Source organism: Anolis carolinensis, chromosome 2 (assembly GCF_035594765.1).
Source record: "Anolis carolinensis isolate JA03-04 chromosome 2, rAnoCar3.1.pri, whole genome shotgun sequence".
In the NCBI taxonomy this organism is placed as follows: Eukaryota; Metazoa; Chordata; class Lepidosauria; order Squamata; family Dactyloidae; genus Anolis; species Anolis carolinensis.
In genome coordinates this window covers 180,940,908-180,955,543 of record NC_085842.1, presented here as the reverse complement: position 1 = coordinate 180,955,543, position 14,636 = coordinate 180,940,908, and the positions used below count along the sequence as shown (strand labels likewise).

General features: G+C 39.6%; 1 protein-coding gene and 1 pseudogene across 3 annotated transcripts in view; one reads left to right on the top strand and one right to left on the bottom strand.

The window, feature by feature from the left end:
* The window catches only part of cacna1f (calcium voltage-gated channel subunit alpha1 F), a 91,638-nt gene that overhangs the window by 51,134 nt on the left and 25,868 nt on the right, over positions 1-14,636 (bottom strand). For 2 of the 3 annotated variants that reach the window (XM_062971236.1, XM_062971235.1), the window contains 8 exons: positions 14,471-14,561; positions 13,618-13,644; positions 13,361-13,521; positions 10,542-10,767; positions 6,935-7,142; positions 4,854-4,974; positions 2,773-2,851; positions 667-721 (listed from right to left, as the gene is read on the bottom strand). In XM_062971236.1, the coding sequence (XP_062827306.1) occupies positions 667-721; positions 2,773-2,851; positions 4,854-4,974; positions 6,935-7,142; positions 10,542-10,767; positions 13,361-13,521; positions 13,618-13,644; positions 14,471-14,561 (968 nt within the window). Of the gene's footprint in view, positions 1-666; positions 722-2,772; positions 2,852-4,853; positions 4,975-6,934; positions 7,143-10,541; positions 10,768-13,360; positions 13,522-13,617; positions 13,645-13,935; positions 14,407-14,470; positions 14,562-14,636 lie in introns of those variants that run through there. The other variant, XM_062971234.1, reaches the window with a different exon arrangement.
* Positions 3,474-3,919, top strand: LOC100554410 (small ribosomal subunit protein eS17-like; annotated as a pseudogene).

The window sequence follows — 14,636 nt, the reverse complement described above, 5'->3', positions numbered from 1 at the left end:
GGCGGAATATAAATGCTGTAGATAAATAAGAAATAAACATTACAGTAACAAGTAAAGGGCAATGGCGTAAATCTTACTGTTAGACCTGACTAGAAAAGATCCACTGAATTTTCCTACATACAGGCACATTATTCAGCAGTTGCACGGCTCTACACCAGTGGTTCTCAACCTGGGGTCCCCAGATGTTTTTGGCCTTCAACTCCCAGAAATCCTAACACCTGGTAAACTGGCTGGGATTTCTGGGAGTTGCAGGCCAAAAACATCTGGGGACCCCAAGTTGAGAACCACTGCTCTATACTATTGGAAAGCATTCCAGTTTAGAGTGTATCTTGTCCAAATCTGAACTTGTAACACATAGATTAGGCAAAACAACACACACACACATGCATTATGGATGGCTGCCTCATAAGTAGAGAATTTCCTGCAGTTGTATTTCATCAAAATCCTGTGTGAATCTGCAAGCCATAATCCACCCAGGGTTTAGATCACTAACTGGATTTCCACCCCAGGATATTTCATGCCAGGTTGCAATGCTGTGGTTTTTAACTAGACTGTGATATAAATATAGAGTCCATGTGGAATCACTACTTTGAGAGCCTAAAGATCTCAGTTACATCTCTGAAAGCCACACAGTCAGAACTGAAGGTCAAGGATTTCAATTCTCACCTTCACATCTTTTTCTTCCGTCTCGTTGCTTTGTTCCCCCTCTGCTGGCGCCTCTCTGAATTGTACAAGGGATGCAGGATGGGAGCAGGGGGAGAAATAGCAGCAGAAGAGAGAAAGTAAAACACTGGAAAAGGCAGGGATCTTCTCCACACAGAGTCTCAGGATTCCACAATCATCATTTCACAGATTGTGGGTATATCTTTTTCTATATATACTATATAGAGTACCCTTTATTAGCTTCTTAATTCTCATAGCAGACATGTGCAGAAAGGGTACAAAGTCTCTTTCACACAACAAACCACTTTCACAGCTATAATTGTGTAGTATGAAAGAAAGGTATGTATCAGACACGCATCCCCCAAATTTAGGGCTGATGTGAGATTTTAGTTCCACTAAACAATGCCCACTACAGCCATTGAAACACAGTACTGACAAGCAAACTTGTCAGGCATAATAATAATGTATTAGATAAAATTAAACATTGTATTGTGTACAATAGGGCCCCTGGTGGTGGCACAGTGTGTTAAAGCGCTGAGCTGCTGAACTTGCAGACCGAAAGGTCCCAGGTTCAAATCCAGAGAGCGGAATGAGCACCCACTATTAGCCCCAGCTCCTGCCAACTTAGCAGTTCGAAAACATGCCAATGTGAGTAAATCAATAGGTACCGCTCCGGCGGGAAGGTAAAGGCGCTCCATTCAGTCATGCCGGCCACATGACCTTGGAGGTGTCTACGGACAACGCCGGCTCTTCGGCTTAGAAATGGAGATGGGCACCAACCCCCAGAGTCGGTCACGACTGGACAACGTCAGGGGAAATCTTTACCTTTAGCTTTTATTGTGTACAATAAATGAATATACAGTAAATGTCAGATACGAGTGATTGTAAGTAATTATAAATCATAATCAAACTGTTGCATTCACAGTATGATGAATGGTAGTTGCATTCACAATGTAGTAAGTTTTCTTGTTTATGTTCTTGATTCTTCGTAAAGGATGAGTAGACCCCTGATCCACAACTGGTTTCGACTACCTATAGTCTTTGTCTGGTGGGAGGGTTTTTGTTATTTAGTTCAAACAATTCAAGAATGTAATCAATAAACTGTAAAATCTTTCATAGATATCGTGGAACAATGCGTTCTGTTTTCAATCAGTGATACTCTGCATTCAGGTTTTATTCTACTGCTACTCGCAGTAGAATTTTACAGTTTATTGATTGCATTCTTTTACAGTTTATTGATTGCATTCTATTCATTTATTGTACATAATACAATGTTTAATCATATCTAATACATTTTTATTATCCCATTAGTGGGTACTTGTCAGTTAAACCCTTGGGAACTCATTTTTTTTCTTATAAGCAAACTGAGGCCCCTTCTACACTGCTATATAAAATCCAGATTATCTGATTTGAACTGGATTATATGGCAGTGTAGACTCAGATAATCCAGTTCAAGGTAGATAATGTGAATTATCTGCTTTGATCATCTGGATTACATGGCAGTGTAGAAGGGGCCTCAGTTACTGATAAACACTCCTTCTATGACTTTACATTCTTTTCCTTTTCAAAAGCGACAGAGATAACATAGAAGTCTCAGTTTCCACCTTCTACAAGATTCTATTGCTTTTTTCAATTATACAGCATGATAATAACCCAAAGTCCTTCTTTGGCCCTTTCTATACTGCCAAATAAAATCCAGAATATCGGCTTTGAACTGGATTATATGGCAATGTAGACTCATATAATCCAGTTCAAAGCAAATAATGTGGATTATCTGCTTTATTAATCTGAATTATATGGCAGTGTAGAAGGGGCCTTTGTTATTTTGTTTATATGGACACTTACTTTAAGGACAAAAGTGGCTTACAACTAGCAATTCTAAAGCAGTAAAATATCACACACAGCTGCACAAAATTACAATGAACAACAGTTTTATAATGGGCTCTCTTCCTTCATCTTGCCCATGCACAATGTATTACTAGAACATCTATATCCTTTTGAAATAAAGGTAGCTTTTCCCCATTATTTTTGAAAAAGTTTACAAAATAGTTTTCAATTTAAAAAAAACCCCTCCTCCTCATCCTATTCTAAATTAATGCCAGTTCTCACTTGTTTTTGGAAGTATTGATATTGTCCCCATCTGCAAGATTGTCCACAGCAATAGCCAAGAAGACATTGAGTAGGATATCTGGAGTTGGATGTTCAGGAGAAAAGGAAAACTGCTTTGAACCATTATAATTCCAGAACAAAGTTTTAGCCTAATTAAAGACATTTTAGTGGATGGATCAAATCAGTTTTGGACAGTTAATAAATCTATCAATTACGTTTTCATAAAATCAACACAATATTTTTGAAGTAAAATGCTCAACTTAGAAGCACTCATATGCAGGAACAATTTTAAAGAAGCATTTCTTCCAGTTTGTGTGAAAGAGAAAAAGAATGATGCCTCTGAAAATGTTTGCCATCATCAATTTAAAAAAAAATCCTGCCCAGCCATTCTTTAGTCAGCAGAATGTTTTAAAAGAATGGATTGATTGCAATTATATTTCAAACTAAGTATGTTTATAATTTCCTTATTCCTATTTCCCTGCCTCAGATCCTATACGTGGTATATACTCATGTATAAGTCTAGACATTTCAGGCAAAAATCAGTCCCAAAAACCTGAGTAGAGTTCTCTATGGGTCAATGTAAACACTGTACCCTGACATTTATAATGAAACACTCTGTGTAGAGAGTAATGCAAGGCAAGAATTCTGAGAGAACTTAAAAATTGTACAAATCCCGATTCTTTTCCACCAGCTGCCGCCACCATGGGACGTGTGCGCATAAAGACAGTAAAAAAGACTGCCAAGGTAATAATTGAAAAATATTATACTCGCCTTGGGAATGACTTCCACACAAACAAACGAGTATGTGAGGAGATTGCCATCATCCCTAGCAAAAAGCTGCTCAACAAGATTGCAGGGTATGTTACCCATCTAATGAAATGCATTCAATGCAGGTCGGTCAAGAGGCATCTCCATCAAACTGTAGGAAGAGGAAAGAGAAAGAAGGGACAACTATGTCCCTGAAGTCTCTGCCTTAGATCAGGAGATCATTGAAGTGGACCCTGATACAAAGGAGATGTTGAAGTTGCTGGATTTTGGCAGCTTGTCCAACTTGCAGGTTACATAGCCCATTGTAGGGATGAACTTCAAAACCCCAAGAGGAGCCATCTGAAGCCATTTCTGTACTGGCACTTTTCTAATAAATGTATAAAAAATAGAAAAAAGATATGTCAATCCCCCAATTCTCTCCACCATGGCACTGCTCCTGGCATTTGTGAATGATTGAATAGGGAAATGGCAGTGGCAACAATCACGGGCAGTTGCTGGCACTTTCCCTTTTTGTGGAATGACCCTCAACGTATCCACAGGTCATATGAAAATCCATAATTTCAGCCCCAACACCTGCCTTCAATGTACACATGAGATCAACATATACACACGTATATGCGGTAGCCATTGCAGTGGGAAGAGTAGTTTGATTGCTAACGTTAGGGACCAAGAAAGGGAGTGGTTGAATTACAACTTCCTCTATCCACAGCCTCAAAGGCTGCTGCTGAGATGAAGAATAAAAAGAGATGGGCCAAATATCACAGGGCTGAGAAAGAGCAAGAAGCAATAGTTGAGCAAGATTAACTATTGTACAAAGGACAAATCTGCCTGGCTCCATAGAACCGGTTGAAATATATATATAAGGGCCAGTTCACAAAAACTATTCTTCTCATGAAAAGAGTAGAGTAACTCTACATATGCAATAGAAAAACAGTTGACAATCATAGCTTTCTGTGCTGAACACCGAGTGCATGAAGCAAGATGGTTGTACTGGAGGGTTCATCCAGTAAGCAACTGATCCAAACACGAATAAAGCCCAAGAAAATGAGGATTCTGGGGTGGGTTCATTTAAATGTTCACCTTACTTGTAAAGGTCTCCCAAATATAGATGGAAGGATCCCTTTATTAGACTGAAAAGCAGTCTGATAAGAGTTATAATCTCTGACCAACATTGTCCATCTGTTTCTACAAATGGGAGGGGGACAAAGACAACAACACATTTCTGCACTAATTAGCACTCCAGCAGCCTAGCATAATCCTCCTGGCTGTAAGATCTGTTAATCTTCACAGCCATCCCAAGAGTCAAAGGATACAGTTGCCACAAATAAAGAGGATGATGAAATAGACACAGACCAGCATGCCTGGGAAATAGGGGCCTCCGTAAGCCATGATCCCGTCATACATCACTGTGTTCCAGTCCTCCCCAGTCAGGATCTGTGCAATAAGAAAGGGGAAACAGCAAAAATAACTGTTCTGGAAGATCACCTTGAATAAGATTCTTGCCACAGCCCAAAGGTCAAAACCCAGTTCAAAGCAGATATTGTGGAATTTTCTGCCTTGATTTTCCGGGTTATATGGCTGTGTGGAAGGGCACCCAGAAAGGTCCTCAGCTTCCCTAAACTAGTGGGTTTCCAGGCTGAATAAAGGACTGGGCTTCAGTAACTTTCATCATTAACAGATCCTGGATCAATAAAGAGGCATTGGAAAGTTCCATCATGTTATTGCTGTCTGTCCAGCCAAGGGAAAAGAGAACTGGACACTTCACTGGCCAATAAACAGTCATGTTTGGAAAGCTACTTTAGATTATCTGCTTTGAACTGGATTACATGGCAGTGTAGAATCAGATAATACGGTTCAAAGTAGATAATGTGGATTAACTGCTTTAATGATTTATATGGATTATATGGCAGTGTAAAAGGGGCCCAGGAGATCAGATGACCAAGGTGTGAATCTCCACTCGGCCAATCTCCACTCGGAAAACCACTAGAGAGGCCTTGGGCACATCACATTCTCTAACTCTCAGGGCCCTTCCACACAGCTCTATATCCCAGAATATCAAGGCAGAAAGTCATACAATATCTGTTTTGAACTGGATTATCTGAGTCTACACTGCCATATATTCCAGTTCAAAGCAGATAGTGTGGGATTTTATTCAGCTGTGTAGAAGGGGCCTCAGACGAAGGCAATGAGAAACCCTCTCTGAAGAAGAAATCTTGCCAAGAAAATCCCATGATATATCTACCTTAGGATCACTGCAAGTCAGGACCCTTCTACACTGCTATATAACCCAGACTATCAAACCAAATAATCCAGATTATCTGCTTTGAGCTGGATTATGTGAGTCTACACTGCCATATAATCCAGTTAAAGCAGATAATCTGGATTTTATATGGCAGTGTAGAAAGGCCCTCAGAAAGAACTTGAAGCTACACAACAAGAAGTCTATATGCAAGGATTTCAGGACAGAGTATCATAAAATCAATTTACATTAATAAGAAAAATTCAAATAGATGAAAAGCATATTAAATAACTTGGTAAGTCAAAACAAGACAGTATAAAGCCAGTTAGAACTGTTTTAAAACAATTTCACGCCATGCATCAGTGAAGATTCAACAATTAATAGTGCTACGGTTCCACTTGTAAGTGCCATCGTTCTATCCTATGAAACCCTAGGATTTGCAGGAGCTTATCATGCAAGGAAGGTAAATTGCAATTAAGTAGGATAAAGGCATCTTTGGCTAGGATTTTTCATATGATGCCATCCCTCTTATGTTGTTTTCCTGACAGGAGACAGTTTGGAAAATGTTTCATTTGCAAACACTAATAATCCATTATTATCTCCCACTAGGACAACAACAGCATTGGTCCTATTTTTATCCTGTTGTAATTGTGACTTATATGCCTCGTCTGATCATGCTGGCTGAGAATATTAAATTCTCTTCTTTTAAATTGCAAGTTCTAGTATTCCAGGTGATGCAGTCATGCCAATGGAAGCACTGCACTATAACTGTACAACACGAAAGATCCAGATTTTATCGCTCACTCACCAGGCTCTCCATCCTAATCTGTGTCACTCTCAAGCTCAACCCTCTGAAACTCATAATCTCCGCTTTTAAAGTCCCAACAAGTCTTAGGGCCCTTCCACACAGCCATATAACTCAGAATTTTAAGGCAGATAATCCACAATATCTGCTTTGAATTGGATTATCTGAGTCCACATTGCCATATAATCCAGTAAAATTTGGATTTTATACAGCACTGTGGAAGGGGCCTTAGATTTGGCATGGCAACAACAAAATCAACAGGAACATGCACAGGCTCCTGGACAAGCAAGCACACCAGCTCCACAAACCACTGGTCACAAGCCCCACTTGCACTGCGTGCATCTGTTTACCTGGAAGACGGTGAGTAAAGCCTGGGGGAAAGTGTCGAAAGTGCTGCGCTTGGTCTGGGTCTCATCGAAGTTGAACTTGCCTCCAAAGAGTTGCATGCCCAGCAAGGAAAAGATGATGATGAAAAGGAACAGCAAGAGAAGCAAGGAAGCAATGGATTTCATGGAGTTCAACAAGGAGGCCACCAGATTGCTCAGTGAGGCCCAGTGCCTGGAAAATAGAGCATCAAAAACACTTGAGTCAAATATTTTTGGCAGTTTGGCTCACAGGTGAGTGCTAACTCTTTAGGCAGAATACTGTGGACCCTCTGATGTTATTGGATGGCAACTCCCACCAGCGTTAGCATGACTAATGGTGAATAATGCTGGAAGTGTCTATCTGAAAGGCCACTCTTTGCTCACCCCTCAGAGCAGTGGTTCTCATCCTTCCTAATGCCATGATCCCTTAATAAAGTTAGAATCATAGAATTGTAGAGTTGGAAGAGACCTCACTGGCCATCCAGTCCAACCCCTGCAAGAAGCAGGAAAATCTCATTCAAAGCACCCCCAACAGTTCCTCATGTTGTGGTGACTCCAACCTTAAAATTAGTTCCTTTTGCTACTGTTATGAATCGTGATGTAAATAACTGATATGCAGGATGTATTTTCATACACTGGACCAAATTTGGTACAAATACCCAATACGCCCAAATTTGAATACTGGTGGGGTGGGGGAGATTGATTTTGTCATATGGGAGTTGTAGTTGCTGGGATTTTTAGTTAACCTACAATCAAAGAGCATTCTTAACTCAACCAACAATGGAATTGAACCAAACTTGGCATACAGAACTCCTATGACCAACAGAAAAGACTGGAAGGGTTTGGTGGGCATTGACCTTGAGTTCTGGAGTTGTAGTTCACCTACACCCAGAGAGCACTGTGGACTCAAACAATGATGGATCTGGCCCAAACTTGGCACAAATACTCAGTATGCCCAAATGTGGTGGAGTTTGGTGAAAATAGTTCACCTACAATCATTCCCCTCCCTGCTTGGAGTCTCAGAAACAGCCCTCCCTGTGGCTGAGAGGCCAGCTGAGAGACCGCCAATCACAGCAGCAGGAGGGCTTTTGGTGAGATGATTTGCTGTTTCCAAAAAGGAAGAGAAGAACAGTCAGAGAGATCTTCAGCCTTCTCCAGCAAAGGGGTTCCTAAGACCATCAGAAATATGTGTTTTCTGATAGTCTTTGGCGACCCCTCTGACACCCCCTTGCAACCCCCCCAGGGGTCCTAACCACCAGGTTGATAAACACTGCCTTAGATAATGTTTTAAAAACAGATTGAGCCATTGTGAGATGGCAGGTGGCTACCTAATGGGACACATGTCTAATGTGCAAAAGGTGACATGGAAGTGCAAGCCATCTCCTAAATTCACGGTGAAGGGGCATAGTTTTGCATTGGTTACAGTGTTGGCTCAGGAAAACAAGGGAGGTGACCCTCAGCTGAGGACATGATACCCATGTTTAAATATTTGAAAGGATGTCATATTGAGGAGGGAACAAGGTGGATTTCTGCCACTCTGGAAACTAGGACATGGAGCAATGGATTCTAATGTAGTTAATGTGAGTCTAACTAAACATTAGGAAAAATTTCCTGCTGGTAAGAGATGCTTATAGTGGAATATGCTGCCTTAGGAGGTGGTGTAGTCTTCTTTTCTGGACATTTTAAAACACAGCCTGCTGAGGGTTTCATATGCCTGCATGGCAGGGGCTGGACTGGGTGGCTCTTGTGGTCTCTTCCAAATCTATTATTCAGTGTGCTGTGAGAGTCAGGACAGAGTAAGCTCTGCTCCCTCCTATTGGATCCTTCACAGATCCACCTTGCAATCTACTACCAAAGCTAAACAATTCTATCTCTGTAAATTGTTTGGATGGGAAACAAGCCATATCAAAAATTTTGCTGCATCTTATAAGTTTTGTTGGAAAGAGAAGGGCCCTTACATAGACATTTCCTGGGAAGTATTTAAATAATCTTTTAAAAAGTAACATATCTTTCAGGGGGAACAACACTAATATTTTCTCCCCATTGTAATATTTAAACTATATCCACTTTTTCCTACATTATCTTTTTCTCTATCCAATGGAGAGAGAATGCCTGAGATTTCAGTGTATAGGTGTGGGAAAGAAACAAAGGCACTGACTGTCCAAATAAGAATCCCCCCGACACACACACATTTTCTTCAGTCCATCAATTCAGAGTGTGATACATGGATCATTGTTCACATCTAGAATGTCTCCCTGAGTTTGCATCCCTTTGAAAAATTTACTTGCCTCCTTTATTTAGATGCCTGCAATATAATGCTCAACTGAAGTGATACATTAATGCTAAAAATGTGTGGATTGCAGAAAAAATTTACTGGGATAGTATTGTAATTTGGGGGGAGGGAGCAATGCCTGCACTCCACCCTTCCTCATAGGTACAGGTTGTCTCTCTCTGAAATGAGTATACGTGACCCCGGTTATAAAATTAAAACTGATAGCAAACCAGTATTTGGATGGCTTGCTAAACAGGCAGATTTTCCTTTTTATAAAGTACAGCTGAAGCATCTTTTGCATAACCCACTGTAAATACTGCCCATAGATTCATGATGATAGGTGACATTCAGAAGACTTTTAGTGTTGTCAATTTTTGGGGCACCCAACACTGAAATAAAGGGACACCATTTGGGGTTGGGACTCACTGTTTAAGAAGCTGTGCTCTAGGGGACATGGGGATATGTTTTATTTTAAAAATAGGGAAAGAGGGTTTTTTGAAAAATTCCAACAGTGGATAAAATGGAAAGGGATGCAGCAATCTAAGATCTTCCAGAAGAACAGACTCCTGGAAGTTGTCCATCATTACTACAAAAGAAGTCAGATGTCTGCGCCACAGCCCGGGGGCTGTGGCGCAGACGGGAGAGCAAGCCAGTGCAATTAACTGCAATGAATCACTGACCAGGAGGTCATAAGTTCGAGGCCCACTCGGTGCTATGTTGTTTGTCTTTGTTCTATGTTAAAAGGCATTGAATGTTTGCCTATATGTGTAATGTGATCCGCCCTGAGTCCCCTTCGGGGTGAGAAGGGCGGAATATAAATGCTGTAAATAAATAAATAAATAAATAAATAAATAAATAAATAAATGTAAGCTGTGCTGAGCTCTGCAGAAAAAGCAGGGTATAACAAAAGGGTAAGACCTATAGGCTGAGTCTCCTATAGGTATTCCTTATCCAAAATACTTGGGTGCAGAGGAGTTTCTGATTTTAAAGGATTTGGAATACCTATTTTTGCATAGGTATACATAATGAGATATCTTGGAGATGGGACCACAGCCTAGGCACAAAATGCAGTTATATTTCATATACACCTTATACACATAGCTTGAAAGTAATTTTATGCAATATTTTAAATAATTTTGTACACAAATTAAGATTTTTATACCTTGAACGGTCAGAAAACAAAGGTAAAAACAAACACCTAATATCCTCTAGCAACAACACACCTGATATCAAACATATTGAAAGAAATAACAACATTTTATGTACTGTATGCCGCTATGAAAGCTACTGTGCCCCTTCCACTCAGCCAATAATCATCACCTGGTAACTTTGAAGATTCGCAGAAGGCGGACACAACGGAGCACGGAGATTCCAAGAGGCTGCATGATCTCAAACTCTACCAAGACGGTCTCCAGAATCCCACCACAGACAACGAAACAATCAAAGCGGTTGAAGAAACTAACAAAATAGGCCTGCAGGCCCAGGCTATACATCTTCAGTAGCATCTCCAAGGTGAACAGTGACAACAGTACTTTGTTCGCATAAGCTATGAGGACAAAAAACACAGGTCTTAGATTCTCAAAGTGTGGTTCAAACATCACTGGTGATTTTTTAAAACAAAGTTCTAGCATTTATTAACAAATTAGAAATTAAGAGATCTCCAGGTCCAGTCAATCTCCACCAAAGTGTTATTAAATAATCTTAACTGTGATTTGAGAACTTCATTTAGGTGGTTGCAAAACAGTCAAGAACATTCATACTTGTCCTGGATGTATTTCTTCTGCCAATCGAGATCAAGTTCACTTTCATTAGGACTAGATCATTAAAATACAGGTGTCCCAACAGTCACCACACATAGGAGAAACAGGAGACTGTAGCTAAATGTACCTTTATCTACAAAATAGTCATTCATTCCAACATTTTACAAAATCCTTCCAATATAAAAATATAAAGAATGTGTTTATAAAAGGTATTAAATTTAAAAGATATAATAAAATGTAAATTATAATATAAATGCATTAATGTTTCCTATGTATGGAGACATTTGGGACACCCTGTGGATTAACAAGGATTTGGCCATGGGCATAAATGCATAAGGTTCATGCCATCAAAAGTAGGACAGCAACTAGTCTTCCTCTCTTAAGAGTTGCAGAGGCACAATGGTTATGGTGGCTAGGGCTATTGGAATTTGTAATTCAAAAACATCTGGAGGTCTGAATTTTTGCTTATCTGATGTACCAATGTTTGTCTGAAACATTCTACAGCATAGGACCTGGAATTTTCATAATCTGAATTTTCTGAGGAAGTTTTAAAGAAATATTTTTTTGGACTCAAGAACTGAGCTTAGAACTCTCATTGATAATACTGACTGTTCTGCAAACAGGCAGAAGAAAGCATTATGAAGAAAAGGAATGCATACGTTCTTCTACTTATAGTACAGAAACCAATGTTTTTTTTAATTGGCTTCACCTGTGCTAGAAAATTAAGTAAAATCTTCCCTAAGTCTGGAGAGGACAATTTGGACAAGATATGATACCTACCTGCCACCCGATATTAACAAAGTACCACACAATACTCTGGGTCTTTTGTACAGACCATAAGAGTTATATTTAACCCAACCAAATTAAGGGAGGAAGAAATCTTGCAACAGAAAACCTTGCTAATTACCAGTTGGGACTTCCTAGAAGAGCATTTTCAAACCACATAGCCATCTCTACCCAGCATGGAGGGGAAAGGGGATGAAAGAAGCTGAGCAAAATAATTGGCCAATAAATATTCCAATATCATAATGTTAAAGACAATTGGCTAATCATAGATCTCTTTTCTGTCTTTGCTCATTACTGGCTCTGGAGGTGAGCATGCCTTCTTTTTTTAAAGGTACAATGTTCCAAAAATCTTACTTATCTAAAGATTCTGTGCTCCTCTGCCCATCTAGGGCACCTTCCACACAACTGTATAAAATCCACATTGAACTGGATTATATGACATTGTAGACTCAGATAATCAAGTTCAAAGCTGATATTGTGGATCATCTGCCTTGATATTCTGGATTATATGACTATGTGGAAGGGCCCTAAAACAATCCAGTTCAAATCAGATATTGTGGATTTTCTGCTTTGATAACCTGGATTATCTGGCAGTGTAGAGGGGGCCTAAGAATGCCTTTTAATCAGAACAAGAAATCTATAGGTTCTTCCCAAATATGGTTTTTAATGCAAAACAAATATCACTTTTAAAAATGGGATGTATAAAATATATCCATTTTTATTTTGTTTTGTTTTTTAAATAGACTTTACATAGGAATGAAACAGGAATTTCTGTTTATGCTGGGAATTCCTTTCCTGGTGAAGGAAGATGATTCCCAATGACCAAGAAACCTCATCTAGATCTAGCAGTGAGAATCTTGTGCAATTTCTGCCCTGTATTTAAACATCCAGTAGTGTTGCAAAATAATTTTAGAAAGGTATGATCTGTTTTTAACATAATACTATCTTTTGCAGACACACACAGTTTTCTGTTCAGAAAAATCAATTTCTTATGCAAATCGATGTTTTTCTCTACAGAAAAAAATCTCGAATGTCTTTGTATGCAAAATAACCCTCACACATTTTGGTGGGTTTTGACATGGGAAGTAATCTGTATTTACTCAAGTCTAATGCACTGATGCCTCAGCAAACTACAAATTCCAGGATTGCATAGCATTGAGCCATGGCCATTTAATTAGAGATGACGTCCCACAAAGAGGAGCTTCAGGTGCAGCTCCTGAAGCACTTTCCCCCTTTGCTTTGGCTCAGTATTAAGATGACTTTATCAGGCAAATCTAATGCATACCCCAATTTTAGCCAAAAAAAATAGCATTAGATTTGAGTAAGTACAGTATACAGTGAAGGGATATTTGTTTTCCAATGCAGTAGGAAGACAACTACTATAATTATTCATCCCTGCATGTGAGAACAAAATAGTTAAGAATTTATATCCATGCTGTAGGCAACTTTCATACACCTCAACTTCATTGTGAAACCTTTCTCAGCCCTGCTTTGACCAAAACAGCTTAAGCTAACTCTGGCGCCCTCCAAAGATGCTTTCCTGATATTCCCTTCCATGGGGGTGTCTATATTTTTTGTTCCTTGCAGATCCACCTTGGATTTGAGTGAGCCAGTCGGGTTGGTTGTAATGCTCAGAGGCAATAGTCAGAGTGTTGAGAAAGACAAGGATCAGAACCATCCAGTAGAAAGAGACAGATTTGACAGCCAGGCGACACCTTTTCCGGAGGAGACGGTTGATGCGCCGCATACGGCGCCTACGTCAAAAAAAAAAGGAGAGAAGCTGGTGATGATGAATGCCAGAGAGCAGAAGAACACAACACAGATGAGCAGACATATTTTCACATACTCACCCAAACTTGGTCTTTGCTAGCTTTCCTCTGTGAAGAACAGGGGGAAAGGAAGAAGAAATCAAATGAAACCCTTAAAGTTACAGGGAAAACACATCCTCAACCCATAAAAGATATTACAAACCATTGTCAATATGTCATAGGGGCATAATTAGCCTCACACTAAATCAAATTCTTAGTTCATCCAATTCAATATTATCAGCTGGTGAGTGAGGGATAACAAGTGGGTTACTCTTCAATAACTATTAACAAGTAAAAATAATTAATTATGTTTTAAAAGAAATTGTCTAGCTTTGCGGTAACACAACCATATATACTTACTGCAAGAGGGAAGGCTGAACTGAGGAAAGACTAAGCAATACAATGTGACCCTGTACCAACAGGACCAATAACTGCAGTTCCACTTTCACACATCTCATAAAACTTGCCCTCTCTAGAAATTTTCTAGATCTTCTAGGGTGACTCTGTGATAACTTGTAGAAAAAATCATTTTAATTATCCATGGTTTTCTGTTTCGTGGTAAGTTCAGGAATGTATTCCTCCATGGATATGGGGGTCATATTGTTTGTAAATCTGCCTTATATAGGACCACTGATTCCTTATATCCTAGACCACCTCCAAAGTATTTCACAAAGTATTTCACTCCATTGTTTGACATTCTACTTAAGAGCCTTTCAACAGGAAATGGGAGGGATTTAAAACTTTCACATGAGAAACATGCTTCACCCGTGTGGGGAGAGAACACCAGTAAATAATCCATATTCCCCATCTATAGGGTACAGTCTGGGTTATCATAGAAAATCCAACATTTCCCTACTCTGGTCCCAAATGTTCTCCCTTGGCCAAGCAAACTCACAAACACACGTCACAGCAATTTTTCTCATGGTGTTCTTCATCTCCAACATTCTCTGTATTCACGGAGGTGGTTTCACTGGCAGGAAGACTGGCTGGGGAAAGAAAATAAAGTGGTATCTTCTTTGATATAGTAGTAAGGTTACTCTGCAGTACTTCTTATGACTATC